We start from the raw sequence: 17,851 nt of genomic DNA, 5'->3' as shown, positions 1-17,851 counted from the left end.
AGCCTTTTCACAGGAAGGCCTAGGTGTGAAGTACGTAACAAGTATCAGGTCAGAAAGGGGAGCTGAGGAGCGTCAAAAGCTTCATTACCTTAATAGGGACCAGGGTGAGGCCAGCACAAGTGTAAAGGATGACCTGGGGAAGAGATGCCTTTTTTTCCATTGGCCCTCTAAAACCAGTATGGCACCAGCTCAGTGGAAAAGGGAGATGGCCTTATAGCTAGTTTGGTGTTCATTTCCCTAAACACACCCCTGGCTGACACACAAGCTCCCTTCAGGGACAGAAAGATTCGGTCATGCGATAGTTTGCAGTAGGGCAAAAAGGATATGCTTCAAACGTGGCAAGGGTTGCCACTGGGAATCTTTTTTCTTAATAGATATGGACTGTGCAGGAGACACCCCCACCCACTGACTACTGAAACCTAATAAGATAGCAACTCCCCAGAACACTCTAGACCTGGTAAACAACATATAGGGACTGGACCAGATTGTAAACATGAACTGAACAGAAGTGTTAAACTGCTAGGTCCATGGGTGCCAGAAATCTACTTGGTAGTAGAGCGTTATAAAATTTATCTTTTAAACAACGAGTTGATAAAATGAATTTCCCTTTCTGCAGCTTCATTACACAGGTTAGAATCGTCATGACATAATTTTGAGCTGAAGAAATATATAGCGATATGACACTGGTCTGTCAAAACTGCAAATATGAAAGGAGATCCTGAACAAAGTAGATAGTCTGTGAGCCACCGACTCGGAAACCGCTACACTGGTTGCTTGTTAATGTCAATGTCATTTTAAAAAGCCATCTGTGTCACACACAAATGCATCCTTGCAAAAGCCCTGAAAAACCGCAGCAGTGAAATACAGCATGGCTTGCAAGCACAGCCCATGAATCATGTAAGGAAGGCCTGCCCCAAAGACCCTGAACATGCCGGAACTCAAAAGAGGTAGAGACTTTGTAGCATAAATATCCTGTCTATGGAACACACCTCAACAAAGAATAGATCATATGGCACTGGTGTTTTGTATTCTTCACTGACTCACAATTGAGCACTAGTTCAAGTTGGGATGCCTCGCGTACACACTTCATCTTAACATTCCACACTCCCTCTCTGACATGCTCACAATATCTGGAGGTAAAAGAGATTTCTGGATTGAGAATACACTATTCTTGGAACGCCCTTGTTTCTGACCATCACATGCTCATTTAGATGAAGACTGTTATTTTTCTCTTAGTATTAATTCCCTTACTCTGATACTCCTATCAGTTTTAATTGCATGTTTACTCTGTTCTTTAACCCCGAAGCAACATGAGGTAGTTCTGTTTGCAGTGCTGTGGCATATGAGGCATTTGTCAATGTATCATTAATTTATACATACACCATATAGAAACACAGGTTGGTGTCAACATTCAGTCCTAGTGATGCACAGGCACTTTCCACTGATATCTAACATATACACAAACCACACTGAGCCTTTTTGTAGAATAACATAACTGACAGAGAGTGCTCCCTATTGTTCAGAATGTTTCTTGTGCCATATATTTTGACAGGAACAAAATTCACTGGAATCTTGTGGGAAAATCTAAAAGCATCCACAATACCTGTAATAGAATATAATGTCCGGCAGCGGGGAGGTGGCCTGGGAGAAGAGATTAGCTGGGGAAGTTATATTGTCCAAAGTTTCATCTGCTGTTACTCCTGCAATGCAATCAAACACACAAACATGTGAATACAATGTATGAGCAAAGGGAGATTTTGTGTTAACAGCTGTTGCGTCACAGGCTTGAAAGGAATACCCATTATGCTCATACAAAGGTGGCAGAGAAGGATGTAGGGGAGGGCACTGAAGGAAGTACCACTGTACTCAGTTATAACTGTTTTAGGCTGCGACAAGCTGTTGATTTAAAGGTGAAAACAATGGCTTGGTGAACCAGCAAGCTCACCCTTGCTAAGATATTTCAGTTTTCACCCAGCACTTTATCAATTCCTGTGGGCAACAGACCCTAATTCAGTGTGGTCCTTTTTAAAATGCCATCTAGATCCTCCACTTTTACAAGGTCCTAACAAAATTCCATTAACATGCCAGATGTTCTAGATGTCCTTCACATGATACACATTTACATACTATAAAGTTCATACTGACCCTATACTTATGCTGGTAACTATGGACATCCTTTCTGCTACACCTGTATTTTCCATTCCCAAGAGTGTGTGACCACCAAATGTGCAGCATTGGATCCCTATTGGACCCAGTTGATTAGAACACAGACAATGAGCCTTTGCATTGATTTTGAAGCTACCAACAAAGTGTTGGCTGGCCTGATCATTTCCCCATTCAATGTTAGGTAGAAATGCTCCTTTAGCAGGATTAACCAATTGAGTGTAGGTCCAGCTCACCCAGCCGCTCTAACATAGTCAATCAGAATGGTATGGTTACTGTGTTAAAGAAGAATGCAGATAAAAGAGTAGAAGCTTTCTGGCTTTTCCTTGTCTGTAAAAGTGTGGAACCAATGCTGCCACTTAATATGATTCATTGCAGTGTCTTGATTGAAAACTGACTTGAGACCAGATCAGGAACTTTGGAGAATCAAGGTAGCTAAGAAGGCCACTGGGATGGATGCTTCTTCATGATTTGGATATGACAGGATGTAGAATTATTGGACCAAAGTTCTTCAGCTTGGCTGGATTAAGCCCAGGCTTTGTCAATAAGGTATGATAACCCTTTAATTGTATAACACTGGGACATGGCCAAAAAAAAGAAGAGGTGCTGATGAAATTGCATGTTACCACAAATGGATAGAACAGGGGTTTAGAAGAAATGTAAGAGGACATAAGTAGTTGGTGATTAGGCAAGGTGTTGTTGTTGCAGCTGGTCAGGGAATAGGGTAATCCTTAATTCTTCTGCTCTGTGAATACCAGAAGCCCTGGCATTCTATCAGCTTCCACACACAGCTAATTGTTCTTTCAAGACAAACAGAGTTGTATTTAGTCATTAATCCTATGCTGATGAGAAGATGGGTGAAACACTGGCATGTGAGGTTAAGACAAATAATCCACTGGATCATTTAATAGCTTGAATATGGATTACCTGGTGATGAGGAAAGAGTCCACCTCTTGCTGTCACTTACCTATAAAATGATCGGCCAGACTAACCGGCTGTGACGACACCACTGCTTTGAAGCCTATTGCGTCAGATGGGATAACAATAGCTTGGCAGGCGTATGATGTAATGGATGTTGTGTACTTTGGAGAGGTGTCCATTCCCCGCACATCTGTAACGTTGTCAACACAGACAGACATCTTCTTTCCCTTTAGAAATCCAAAAAACACAAAAGCAGCAATTTTAAAACTGTTTATTTCACTATAATAACTTTCCTTTGAGGCAAGGATTCTTACAGTCTGTCTACCTAGCATCCTGAAGGCAGCTAAGCATCACATTTTGTTATTGTAAGAAGCTGGCCTGGTGTGTGGTGAGCACCTATGGTGTTACCACCTTATACCAGGTATCCCCTATTAGTGAGGTGTAGTCAGTGTCTAGGAAGCCGGGCTCTCTAGAGGTAGCTGTGGATAAGCAGGAGACATGCAAAGCTTATGCAATACCACTATTTTTACACAGCACTTACACACATGAAAAAAACACACAGGGGGTTATTCTAACTTTGGAGGAGGTGTTAATCCGTCCCAAAAGTGACGGAAAAGTGACGGATTTACCACCAGCCGTATTATGAGTCCATTATATCCTATGGAACTCGTAATACGGCTGGTGGTATATCCGTCACTTTACCGTCACTTTTGGGACGGATTAACACTCCTCCAAAGTTAGAATAACCCCCCCAGTGTTAGAAAAATAAAGGTACTTTATTATGGTAACACAAATACTAAAATACCCTATAGGCAATACCCAACTGGAGGTAAGTAAACACACTGTTATGTACACATATTCAGTAAATAGCATAGAAAGCAATAGGCATTGGTAAAAACAATAGCAAATAGTGAGGGCCCTAGGGGAGGGCCCAACCATATACTAAAAAAGTGGAATGTGAAAGGCAGTCCCCCACTCAAGGAAGTGATATCAGAAGAGGGGAGTTGGAGAAACCCCAAAAGGTAAGTACCAGGGGGGCACCCAGAGACCTGGAGAGAGGAGGTAAGTACCCAAACCCAGCAGGAGGACCTTGAAAAAGGATTGTGCAAGACCCAGACAAGATTGGAAGAAACCAAAGGTGGATCCTGACAGAAGAGGACCTGAAAAGGAAGGGGACCAAGTCCAGTTTGAGTTGGAGTGTCTGGTTGTGGCAGGAGCCACTACCCACCCTTATGCGGTTGCAGGACCAGGTTACGGTGGATGAAGAAAGTCAGCAGTGCGGCACAATAGCAGAAGAGTAGTTCCAGAAGTGATGCAAGTGATGTTCCACGTCGGCGGTCGTGATGCAGTCAGTCAGTGGTGCTGGAAAACCACCAACAAGCCTTGTCAAATGCAAGAGTTGGAAAAGAAGGTTTTGCAAGGCTGAAGAGGACCAGCAAGGTCCAGGCGACTCAACCCACGGAGGAGAGTCAGGGGTGACCCTCAGCAGCTGGAAGAGTCACAAGAAGAGGAGGCAGCCCCCACAGTCAACCCACTGGCAGCAAACACAGGATTTGCGGTGAGGCCCACTCTGCACACCTGGATAAGTGTCCCACGTCACTGGTGCAGCAGGCAGGAGACTGTGCATTGCACGAAGAAGTGCTTGTGGCTACATGGAGCCTGAAGATCCCTTGGAGGAGAAAATGAACAAGCCTTGGTAGCTGCAAGAGTTGTGATGCACAGGGGTACTATCCTGCAAGGAGAGGCAATGGCTTACCATCTCCCAAGTTGGATAGCTGGTACAGAGGACCAAGAGGACCACTCCAGATCACCACCTGTGATGCAGGATCCACGTAGTTCCGGAGGAGAGAGGATCTACACAGCCAGTCTTCATTACAGTTGGTGCCTGTGGATGCCAAGGAGTGACTCCTTCACTCCAAGGGAGATTCCTTCTTACTTCTTGTGCAGGCTGAAGACTCGTCGTCCTCAGAGGATGCACAGCTGGGGAAATGTTGCAGTTGCTAAAAGGAGCTGGAGAAACAATGCTGCAGATTGTCGGTTCCAGGAGGGTCCATTTGCAGTCCCAGTGGCCAGAAGATGAAGTAAATGATGCAGAACAGTCCTGCTGGAATTTTGCATGTCGAATCTAAGGACCCACCCAAGAGGGAGACCCTAAATAGCCCAGGTAGAGGGATCAGTCACCTAGCAGGGTGACCACCTATCAGGAGGGGCTGTGACGTCACATACCTGATCTAACCACTCAGATGCTACCAGGGGCCTCTACCCACTTTGGATTCAAGATAGCAAAATCAAGTGGCCACCTGGAGGAGCTCTGGGCACCACCCTTGGGGTGGTGATGGACAGGCGAGTGGTCACTCCCCTTTCCATTGTCCAGTTTCGCGCCAGCGCAGGGGCCTGGGGTCCCTGGACTAGTGCAAACCAGTTTATGGAAGGAGGGCACCAAATGTGCCCTTCAAAGCATACTGATGGCTTGGGGGGTACCTCTCCCAAGCCATGTAACACCTATTTCCAAGGGAGAGGGGGCTACCTCCCTCTCCAACAGGAAAACCTTTGTTCTGTCTTCCTCTGCTTGAGCTGGTGAAGCAGCAGGAGAGCAGCTACCTGTCTGAGTGGTGGCAGCAGCGTGGGCTGCCCGGAAAACCCCAGAAGACTAGTAGGAGCAATGCTGGGGGTCCTCTAAGGAGCCCCCCAAGGGCATGGGATCATACAACCAATACTGGCAACAATATTAGGGTATGATTCCGACATGTTTGATACCAAACATCCCTAGGTTCGGAGTTGCCATTATGTAGCTGGACACAGGAAAGTGACCTGTGTCCACTGCATAGGTAAAATTGCTACCCCGCACTTACAAAGTCTAGTGCAATGGAGCTAGAGTTCGTAGGAGCACCTCTGCTCATGCAGGGGTGCCCTCACACACCCAGGTTCCTGCACCCTGCCCTCTGGCCTAGGAGGGCGTACCATAGGGGTGACTTACAGTGATTTGGTGTAGTGTCCTGTAGTGAAATGGTACATGCACCTTTTTGCGCCTGCTGCAATGGCAGGCCTGCAGACACATTTTGCATGGGCTCCTATGGGTGGCATAATACATGCTGCAGCCCGTGGGGAACCCCTGGTGCCCCAATGCCCTGGGTAACCAAGTACCATATACTCTGGACTTATATGAGGGCACCAGTATGCCAATTGTGGAGTGTGCATAAGTCATATGCAACTATATTTAGAGGGAGAGAGCACATACACTGGGTCCTGGTTAGCAGGATCCCAGTGAACACAGTCAAAACACACTGAAAGCAGGCAAAACGTGGGGTAACCATGCCAGTTATGTTACTAAATCTACATATCATTAGGTTTGTCTAGACCATCTTTTTTCTTCTTTTGTCCCTTCTTTAGTAGAGGGATGCATTACAATAATAAATGCAAATTAGAGTAGAGATGAAGACGGATCTATATTGCAATCTGAATGTCTGGTCATTGTCTCTACAAAGCAGCAATGGTTGGGGCTCAATCACATATCAGACAGAGCCTGACATCTGACTTTCTGCCCCCGCCCTGGCTGCCTTTTTAAGGAACTGACCTGTCAAGACACTCCACTTGACAACAGACCATTTCACACACATGACAGCCTGTTTGCAGGCCATCTTAAGGACTTAGAGCCTGACTGAGAGTTTGGTAGATGGGTACTCCATCACAAATGTGAACAATATCTCATCTGCCATATTTGAGGCGAATTGGGATATAACGCACATGCAATAGTGTTGATGGGGTACGAATCCACCAAACTATGCAGCCAAACCACGCAGCCAAGTCTGCTTGTTCCTACTCCCTGCACAGCAATTGTACAGGCAAGTGCAAATACCAAGCCCAGCATTATCAGATTCTAGCAAACAGGCAATTTATACAAGGCACACAGAAAAGCACATTGTGTTATTGCAAATGAAATGGTCTAATTACTCACATCAGAGGGACTCATTGTATTGAGCTTGAAGTAGGAAAGGCATAGACATTCGTGTCTGACACCATAAGCTTGCACACAGATTTCTGCAGCAGGCACTCAACTCCCAAGTTGTTTATGCAAGTGAAAACGTTTAACTAGTAGGTGTTTTGATGTTGGGCATTTTACTCACTTAAGAAACATTTTGGGCCTTATGATTTTTTAGAGATATCTGAGGCACTATATCCTTTCTATTGAGTGTTGTGGCCAACAGTGTTACTCAGGACATTGTACAGCTTTCATGTAATACTTTGGTGGTTTGCACCTGAGCTTGACTCGTACAGCAATGGACTGGTATAAAAATACTGCGGAGCACAATATACAATGTATTGGCACTGGGTTAGGCTCCAGGGAAGTCCGTTAGTTGGATTGCTAATCTCATGTATCATACTTCACAAATTGCCGAAGAAATGCAAGGGGCATTTGCATCTGCTTCCATGCTCCTGTGTCAATTTGCTATTGAAGTATGAGCTACAACTCTTTGTATACCCACTTCTGTGACACCCAATGCACGTGTGCTAAGCTGGACCATGGAAAGCAGCTGTTTACTCATTTAAGTACGTGCTGACACATGCCAATTACAGAACATTCCACTTGGTTTCAATTCAATAAAGGAGGAATAGGAGGCTGGGTAAAAATGCAATGGAAAGAAACATTAAATGTAATCAACTCAGCAATTGGCACACATTTAGCATTCACCTGAAGGTCTCACTTAGGAAGAAGAAATAGCATCTCTCAGGGACTCTCCATAAACATCCCCAAAGGGGGTACGAGCCACAAAGTGCACTCCACCCTCCATGGGTAGAGGCCATAGTCCCGTTCCAATGTGAAGCCAGAATGTCAGGGCACACACACTGGCAGTAATACAAGAGCCATACAAATGTCACCTTCTGCTGTCCTTCTGCAGAGCTGTGAAGGCCCTCAACAAGGAGAAGGGGTGCAGACAATGACTTTGTATTTCATTTGCTTTGGTAGAAAATCTAACCACTAGACGCTATAGATTGCCTCACTGTTAAACGAAATAACTCTTCTACTCCTTAAGTCACCAAGTTATAGAACATTTCTTCACGTCATTGCAGAGGTAATGTAAGAGCTGTGAAATGAGTAAGATTACCTTTAGGATTACTGCAGAAACTAGCATTCTTATAACCCTATCTGTAGAGGATAAGACTTGGATTACTACTTTTATGTCTTCCAGTAAGAAAGTTGTGCTCCCACAAATAAGTCTGAGCTGATGGTTAGCATTTATAGCTACCTTATAGATGGATTTGTGAAGATTATATTGCTTGTCAGAGATTTCAACAAGGATCACAAATATAAGAGATTTGCAGAGTTAAGCCAATTTTAAGAAGGGGTGGAGAGAAATATGGCAAAATAAGCTGCAACTCGTGCACTCGACTGAATTGGTGATGAGCAGTAATCCAAAATTGCCAATTGTCAAGAGTTTAATCCAGCAAGCACATTAATAACAGGAGTATCATCAGTATGCTGGTAGTAAGATATTCCACACTCTTTGATGAGGCTACTCATTGGTTCAAAATAAGGTTTGTTGTGTGGCTAAGACAGGTCCTCCTTGTTGAACTGGAACAGAGCTGTCTATTTCCATCAGTTGTGAGCTCTTGACTAGATTGAATTTAGACAAATTCAGCACCTTGCCTTCAATTCTCGTGCATTCTTTTAGCATGTGAACGAGCATACCATTTGAGTACTGAAATAGCTAAAAGATGGAGTAGTATCAACAGACTGGAATCACCACTATTCACAATGCACAGAGCACCATCAGTGATATGCAGGATTGCTGCTCAGGCGTGGCCCGTCCTTTAGGGCGGAGGGGCCATGCCCTCCCACCTTTTGCCCCTCATGAAGAGTGTCTGTCAGGCTGAACAAAGGTCAGCCTGACAGACACTGTTCATGTTCATGTTCAGGTCAGGCAGCCAGGAGCAGACCTGCGCATTTGCGTAGACTCCTGGCTGCCTAAGCTGAACTGTGCTGGGCTGAGGAGGTCACAGCTCCTATGGGCGTGACCTCCTCAGCTCAGCAGAGGTGCCTCGAGGCCCTCCCCTGGGTGACGATGAAAGCGTCACCCATTGACTTCGCCCTGGGCCCTTCAGGTTTAAGCCTTGAAGCGCCCAGGGCGAGTGTCAATCAGTGACAGTTTGTCACAGAGTGGGGTGGGGTCAGCAGTCTCACTGACCCCATCCCACTCAGGGACTAGGCTGAGTCTGCTGCCTTCCCTCATTGGCTGACCCAAGGTCAGCCAATGAGGGAAGGCAGCAGCCCCAACCCTCCTGGGACCTCCGAGGCTGAAGGTAAGTTTGTGTGTGTGATATTTTATAACAAATGTTTGGTGCGTGCATGCATGTTTGAATGTTATGAGTGTTTTGTTAATGGATGTGCATGCGTGCATGCGTGCATGAAAGAATGAGTGTGTGTGATCTTTTAAAATGAATGTTTGGAGCGTGCGTGCATGTTTGAATGTTATGAGTGTTAATGGATGTGCGTGCGTGTGTGAAAGAATGGGTTTGTGTGATCTTTCAAAATTAATGTTTAGTGCATGCGTGCATGCATGTTTGAATGTTATGAATGTTGTTAATGGATGTGCGTGCGTGTGTGTGTATGTGCGTGCATGTGTGAAAGAATGAGTGTATGTGATCTTTTAAAATGAATGTTTGGTGCGTGCGTGCATGTTTGAGTGTTATGAGTGTTGTTAATGGATGTGCGTGCGTGTGTGTGTGCTTCCCGCCCGCCCCCCTCCCTCCTAAAGCTGCCGGCCGCCACTGTTACTGCTTCAGTAAGATAGTATGCTCTCAAAAATGACTGGAGTTCATCATGAAGATTGTCATAGTTGACAAACTGTGTGGGTTGTTCACAGTGTTTTCAATGATGTTGCTGGAGAAAGAGAGGCCAGAGACTAGGCAAAGAATTTAAACATGCTGGATCTGCAGTGGATGATTTGTAACCCATTTTTCATTGAAAAGGAGTTGTGTATACATAACAGTGGTCAGGATTCATACAAGTTAGATATTACCGGAAACCATGCACACCCACTGGTATTACTCAGGGGCAGGAAATCACATGTGACATCCAACAGAATCTATTCCACATTTGTATTTAGACGGGAAGATAATGGAGAACTGGGACGTGGTGCTTAGGAGGCAGACTAAACTGTAGACAAGATTAAGCGATATAACATATTTGTAGTACCTACCACTTACTTTAGTTGCATCCCAACACTTCAATATTTTCCTTCCCCAGTTCCCATTCGATATTCCCTTTAGTTAACAAGTTATCCATCCAGGCTGTTTTTTTATTTGTGTTGTGCTTCCTCTTCCTACTTCCAGAGAGCTTTGCCTACTCAGCATTTGTTTCGCCTTCCCGTCCTTGACATAGTGTGAATTATACCCATATATAAAGGTATGACTCGAGGTAGGTGAATTAAAACAAAAACCTAGTCCCAACAAGGGTGCAATATTACAGGGAACAACATTAATAAAGGGCTATAATGTCATGTTGGTTCAACACTAACAATTAGATTTCCTTCACCGCCTCTCACTCATTATACCTCTCCTTGTCTGCCATCTTACCCTCTTCAAAAGATACGAATACACGCATGAACATAAGAGGAGACAACCATATGTAGAGAAGGATGGAGTGGTCAGCGTACAGTGTTATATTTATCACTTCTCAGGGAAAATCAATATGTGAAAATAAAGGTCAGTCCTTCCTCCGTCCCCTGGTTAACAGACAGTACTATCATTAGGGACTACAGAATTCTTACTGGGTTTTACTGGGGTATTTGTTATGAAATAATTTCTGCATGAAAGGGCCCCTGGTCTCCTCAGATTTGGGTAGTTAATCATTAAATCTGTAAATTAATCTCTCATGCAAGGCAATGGAGAGCATCTTTCAGCCATGTTTTGTGTGTCATGAATTTAGGTGTCTTCCAAAGCCACACAATGTCAATCATGGCTACTGCTAGCAATGTACTGTGCCAGTCAATGCCTGAGCCTGTGTGTAATTTCTGAGATGGCAGAAGTATCATAAAGTGGGGCCAACTTTTCCCCAAGTGTTTTTTTTTTTTTTTTAAGATGAGCAACTTGTGCAACTTTCAAGCACTCTGGAAACACTACTTGTGACAGTGAGTGATTGATAAGGTCATACTAAAATGGCACAAGATGTATGCATATCTCTTTAGCTAAATAAGCCAGTCAAGATTCAAACACAGGACTGTAAGATTTAAGGGTCCAATTATGAGTTTGGCAGTCTGAGGACTGCCAAACTTGCGGTGGCGGTTGGACCGCCGCACTCCTAGTGGTCTGACCACCAGATTAGGATCCTGGTGGTCTGGCCACCAGGAAACCGCAGTCTCCTCTAGGATCAGGGATCCATGCAGGCTGGCAGTGGTCGGAGTCGTGGTCAACCACATCGGTGCCGAGTTCAGCACCGTCGAGCTGATCACAACTCCACCTTCCGCCAGCCTTTCCATGGCGGTTGCACTGCTATGGAAAGGCTTGTGGAAAGTCAGTGGTGGGGAACACAGAGTACCTCTGCACTAGTTGTAGGCCCCACCTGCCAGCATCTTCAGAATGAAGACAGGGTGCTATGCAGACAGTGCGCATTTCAAGGGTGCTAGTGTGCAATGGCACTGGCCCCGGCTCCCTAAGGTCAGAGCCAAGGCCAACCCCACGGCACTGTTTGCACATGGCTGTCCGGCAGAAATGTCGTAATATAACATTTCCATTAGTCAGCCTGGTGGAAACACCGTAATACGTTGGGGTGAGGCCGCCGGCTTCAAAGCAGTCTCACTACTCCCATATAGCGGGTGTCGGCTGCAATGGCGTAGAGATCCTAATCATCCGCTAAGTCGGGAGATGATGCAGAGAAATTCTGTTCAGATATGTCTTAGTAAATGGACCAGTGATTTGGAGATATTCTGAGTTAGAGTTTTGAGTGTTGGGATGCAGTGGACAAGAAGGTTTGATAGTTGGACCTTGGTATCAAAGGTGTGGGCAAATTCCTCACATTTCTTCCCTGATGAAGCCATGCTAAATGGAGGCGGGGGATTTGTACCACATTTACCTATCTTCAAGAGCTCTACAGTCTGCTTTTTGGTTGAGCCAACTTGAAATTTTCTGGCAAAGGTTTATGGTCTAGTTTAGAAGTTGGCAGAAAGGGTGCACCATCACAATGCCCTATTTAGGGTTGAGCAGACTGACAGTCATTTGATGACAGAGCCTACTACAGTTCCGTCCCTGACTGTACTCTTCCGGTAGTCCAATGGATTATGGGATGTTGGAGGTAAGCCATCTGCCCGTCTGGTGAATTTATAGTGGGCTTTTTTTGTCAGTCGGAGGGACAGAAAAAAATACAACAATGAGCTCCCACTCCATGGAGTAAACTCCCATTGAGTGGGCCATTAGTTTTACATTTTTCTAAAAACATTATCGATTTGGGCGGTTTGATTTTGAAAAAATGTAAAAATTTCAAAAGTTTGGTGTAAACACCCATCAGCAATGATAGATGCACACAAAACATGTCAGTGGCTTTGTATGAAACGTTTTAATGGGTGTTCATACCAAACCATTGAGTTCACCACCGGGCCAGTGGATAATTCTCAGTTTGGCGGGCAGAGTATTAGCAGAGTGGCAGACAAAACTGTCTGCCAACCAAATTGCCTTTACTCCATCTAACAAATATTCTAAATCAGGCCCTTCAACTCACAAATATTTTCAATTGATTCTCTGGAAGCATGGAGTAGTTGAGATTAGTTATAATATGGTTTTGGGGCTGGGTACATTCATTTAATCTGGGCGCTTTTTGTATAATTAAGGGCCATTCTGTTCACAAAAAGCAGTCACAAATTGCGCACAGCCTTTTGAAACCAGTCTTGTTTTGTTGTTTTGCAAACCAACCTATATGTTACTAGATCAGTTCTCAAAATAAATAATTTTATGGAGGTCCCAGAAGGACATGCTAATATTAATCAGAAAAACTGCAATTTGCAACTGCTTCTGATTGGCTTTAATCATGTTGATTGTCACCTGCAATTTACCAACCATCCCTGAGATTGCTTTTCAAAACAAAAACCTTTCTTTTTTTAGACAGCCTGAGTTTCTTAATGGCACCGGGGCTGCTATAAAAAAAGTTTTCATTTTTGAAAAATTCAGCGACTTCAGATACCCGGATGCTGCAACCCAATTCCAAAAGCGGAAGGAGTACAAAGACAACCTCTTTTTCTTTGCAAAATAGTTACCATCCCAACTTGGTAATGTGTAGCAGATGATCAATTGCAAAACACAGTCACACACCATTGATACAATGCATTCCAACTTCCTATTTTGAAGAACATCCTTTACAAGCCATGTTAGACCTGACATTCTTGGCGTGGTATTCCCCCAAACTTTTTGCCTTCACTCCCTAACTTTGCTGAACCTGTTTCTGTTGGTCTTAAGACTCTGTGCACCAGGGTTAAAGCACTTGTGCTTTCTCCTGGAAACATGGCAAAATTGGCTTACACCCAGTTGGCACACGCAATTTACTTGTACGTCCATAGTAAATGGTACTACACATACCCAGGGCCTATAAATTAAACGCTACTAATGGTCTGCAGCACTAATTGAACCACCCACTAAGTAGCCTTTTAAAACAGGTCTCAGACCTGCCACTGCAGCCTGTAGTGCAGTTGTAAACTGCCATTTTGACCTGGCAAAATAAAACCTTTTGCCAGGCCTAAACCTTCCTTCTTAATGCTCAAACGTCACCTCTAAGGTAGGCCCTAAAAGCTCATTTGGCAGGGTGCATACCATTTAAAAAGATGACCTGTGTGTAAGTTTTACATGTGCTGACCATGAAACCCCCCTAAAGTTGGCCTATATCTCCCATAGGCTAACACTGGGTTATCACATAACTTTTAACAACTGCTCACTTCAGATTGGGAGCAGATCTTGATATGCTGTTTACACTAAAATGAGTTGTAATTTAGAATCTTTTTAATAGTGAAGCCAGTTTTAGTTACAATTTTGAAAATGCCACTTTTGTTTTAGAAATTTGGCATTTCTTCTCCAACCTAACTGTGCCTTTCTGACAGTGCCCAGGGTCACATGGCTGTGACTTGCTCTGCTTGTTAGGGTTTGGAAGAGGAAGAACAGACCAGAACCAGTTTTGAGTGTAAGTCAGAGAATCTCTCCACAGAAGGGCTGGCACCAGGTATAAAAAGAGAACTGTCTGAACCACTCATCAGAACACTCCTGGACCTTTGGAAATTCAGACGTAGGACAGCACTTCTGCTTGAGGGACTGCCTTGCTGTCTGAAGGGGGAAGATCAGACCTTCTTGCCTTGATGCCAGGCTACCAAAGTGACCCAAAGGGTCAGTTGGCGGACCTCCTGTGTGAGCTACAGGGAAACAACAAGCTTCCAAAGGCCTCCCTGCAACTGCCCATCTGACCAGCACCAACTGGACCTCCCTGGATCTGCCTTAGCCCTGCTGCTGGCCTCTGCTGGAGTGAGTCCTAATCCCAAAGAGGCGTTTCCAAAGTCCTGGACCTTTGGCTGGGATCAGTGAGAAATGCTCCACAAGTAAAGATGAAGATCCCGAAGATTGGGCTCATTGTGAATCTGAAGGGACTTCTTTGCACTGCAAATCGACTGCCCACAACGGCTGTCAACGCAAAGCTGCAGTGCGACCTGCTCTTCACGACGACAGCGACCATCCACAATGACCGGCAATGCAAGACCCTCATTTCATACTATAGCAACGATAGGCCACTGTGACTGCCAACACGAACCTCCAGCAACAACTGGCTCTTCATGCTACAGCAACTACCGTCTGCAATGCTCAACCTGCTCTTCTCAACGAAAGCCTTCTCCTCGCAGCCTCCTTCCATGCAAACGGAACTCTTCATGCCAGACTTGAGAAGGTAACTCTTCAGCAGGACAAATTTGATCCCTGTATCCAGCCCGCACTCCATCGCGGTCAGCCTGAACTTGTGAATTGTCCCCAGTTAAGCACGATCAGATAATGGCGAGTGGCATTTTCTGCTTCTTTGAGCTATTTTCACTGTGAAGTTTAAAAATCAGTATCTCTGCTTGTACTTATTGAATTTTGATCATTTTGGTGGCATGTTATTTATTACAATGAGCTCTACTTTTCCAAATTGGTTGGGGACTTTCTTATGTTGTGTTTTCAATTTATTACTGTTTGTGTGCTGCATAAATATTTTACACATTGCCTCTAATTTAAGCCTGACTACTTTTGTGCCAACATACCAAAACAGGATAATTTAGTGATTTTTGTGGTTCACCCTAAGAAGGATTGTGGCTGTTGCATGAGTAAGGCTTCAAACCCTCTTAACCAAGAACCCAATGCGTTACAAAGCCGTTTTCAAATTACAGTTTGGTATGGGTACAGAAACCCCATTTTGTTTTCTGAACTGCAAAATGAGGTTATTAATATAAGAATGTAAGAATGATCTTTGTAGTCACAAATCTGGAATTTAGAGAACCCCAGGGTTTGCGAATACAAAACCCCTTTGTACAACTGACCTTAAGCTTCTTCGAATGCCAGAGAGCAGACCTTTCAGTCATGGTATCATTAAGTTTATTGATAGCTTAATTTATATCCTGTCTTCGGTAAAGCAAGGAAGGCTGGAAGCAAATAATGTGGCAAAATCTTTGGGCTTTATATTATTCTTAACCCTTGCCCAGGTTTTCAGTCTTCTGAGGTATCCTCACTGTATCCTTTTAAAAAATGAAGGGAGAAATTAAATTGATAGTGATCAAACCAGTTGACTACAATAGGGTTGTCTACTTCTAGAAAGTCATTCTAGAATATGAGATCTTGTTGGATCATGTTCTCCTGTAAATAGAACAAGAAAAAGGATACTAAGCAGTAATTGGGATTCTCCTAGTGTAGATATAAACCACCTACAAAAAGGTGGTTCTTATTGTGCAATATGAGGTGAGAGGTGATTTAGACCACAGGGACTTCAACACAGAAATCACCCTTGGAGGTGAGAAATGATTTTAATTCTCACATATCTAGTACCAGCAGACTTAAGGTCTATGATAAGGCATTAGAAAGTAGGAAAGGAGTCAGGCACCACTGGGGGATAGAGAAAATAGTTTTTGTAAATCACTGCTATTTCAATACCCGGTTTCACCACCTCTATCAAGAAGGATATTGGAGTAGTCATTCATAATAAGCAAATCCATGCTGGGTTTAAATGTTTTATTGAACTTTGCATCTGCCAATATTATAAGAAACAGGTCCATGTAAATAGTCTGTGCCCTTGATTGGTACAAGCCTAACTTGTACTGACAGAGATGGAGGAAGAATACTGACTGCCACGGAAATTAGATATTGAGAGAAAAGACATCTATCACAAAAAGAAAACTGCAAACTCGTAAGATGAGAAGACAGAGGAATTTGAAAAGGAAGGGAGCTGAAAAAGTGATTCAAAGTAAAGAGAGAATGAGAAGATACATACGATAAATAAGGAAATAAGCAAAATATACGATCAAACGTAGTAATTGGTCTATGCAGGTTAGGGGACTGAAGCTTAGAAAGGTGATGGCAATCAAGAATAGATAAAAAAGCAATGTTGGCATAAGCAGAGTTAATAGAAGAGCAAAACCTTTTGGTTAGAGAGAGCAAAAAGTAGCCCAGGTAAGGTGTTAAATTCTTCACAAAAACAGGGCAAAGAATACGAGTGTAATGATAGATATTTATGAAGGAAATATGGGAAAAGTAAGGGAAGGAATGGAGGAAAACTGGTGTGACAGAGGTGAACTGTGAAACCAGGATGAGTAGAAAGGGTGGTCATCTTGCTGCTTGGCCACCGAGGTTTGGGGTGGGATAGAAAGTAGAACAAGAAGTAGCAAGGGCTGCTGGAGTTTCTATAAATGGGGCATCCATGACTGAGTGATGCACAAAAATGGAAATATTAAGCAGAGCAGAATGTCTAGAATTACCTTGATTTGTTGCTGAATGGAATTGTCAGAGAGGTGGGTGGAGAAATTGATGGATACATAGTACTGGGGTGAATGTGTTAGCAGGAAATACGAGGGCATGAGGCAGGGTGTAAGAAAGCCAAACAGGGATAATTGGGATTATGAGAACAATGACCATGTAACTGCAGTATTTAAAGATAGCAGAACTTTAAGTAAACTGATTACAAACTGTGTAGATTTAAGAGCAGAACTACCAAGTGTTCAGAATTAACTATTCTGTCTGGCATCTTAGCATCTATATCTACATATATTCCAAGTTAATCCCCAAATAATATGAAATAACCATATGCACACAGCTTTCCCAAGTTAGATTCTACTTATTATTCAATTTACATTGTGGATTTATTCTCTCATTCACCAACTGCGCTAAGCAGGTGGAATACCCGGGAGGCAGTGAGAGGCAGGGGATGGAGGAAGAGGGGTGATCAGGATGGCAGTGGTCGAGGGGATGTGGTATTGGAGGGTGGAGCATTATATGCCCCCATGCTATTGAGGGGTTTTGGGCACGGACTAGGGACTCTACCAGCTTGGCCCCCGAAGCTAAAGTGATTGTATCAGCCAGATTTTCGAGCTTGCAAAACTGGGTCTGGTAGTCTCACACCTGGAACATAAGGGTGCGTGAAAAGTGGGCCAGTTATAATTGAACAAATTGGATTCCACTAAGGTATGATGCTTGGTCCAACTTGTAATTGGGACCAAAGTGAAAAGACCACAGGAGATATAAACATTAAATTAGCAATGGGACTGGGCAAACCAGCCTCTCAGAC

At 43.9% G+C, this 17,851-nt stretch overlaps 1 protein-coding gene and 1 long non-coding RNA gene across 2 annotated transcripts in view; one reads left to right on the top strand and one right to left on the bottom strand.

Moving 5' to 3' along the window:
- ELAPOR1 (endosome-lysosome associated apoptosis and autophagy regulator 1) overlaps positions 1-17,851 on the bottom strand; it is a 344,279-nt gene that overhangs the window by 54,104 nt on the left and 272,324 nt on the right. Inside the window, exons 16-17 of the mRNA XM_069238875.1 lie at positions 3,131-3,311; positions 1,604-1,700 (exon numbers count right to left, since the gene is read on the bottom strand). Coding sequence (XP_069094976.1) covers positions 1,604-1,700; positions 3,131-3,311 — 278 coding nt within the window. The remainder of the gene's footprint in view (positions 1-1,603; positions 1,701-3,130; positions 3,312-17,851) is intronic.
- Positions 1-17,851, top strand: part of LOC138300041 (uncharacterized) — a 195,289-nt gene that overhangs the window by 98,925 nt on the left and 78,513 nt on the right. The gene's annotated exons all lie outside the window — the stretch shown is intronic.

The sequence above is a fragment of the Pleurodeles waltl genome, chromosome 6 (genome assembly GCF_031143425.1).
Source record: "Pleurodeles waltl isolate 20211129_DDA chromosome 6, aPleWal1.hap1.20221129, whole genome shotgun sequence".
Classification (NCBI taxonomy): Eukaryota; Metazoa; Chordata; class Amphibia; order Caudata; family Salamandridae; genus Pleurodeles; species Pleurodeles waltl.
This window is presented reverse-complemented; position numbering and strand designations above follow the sequence as displayed.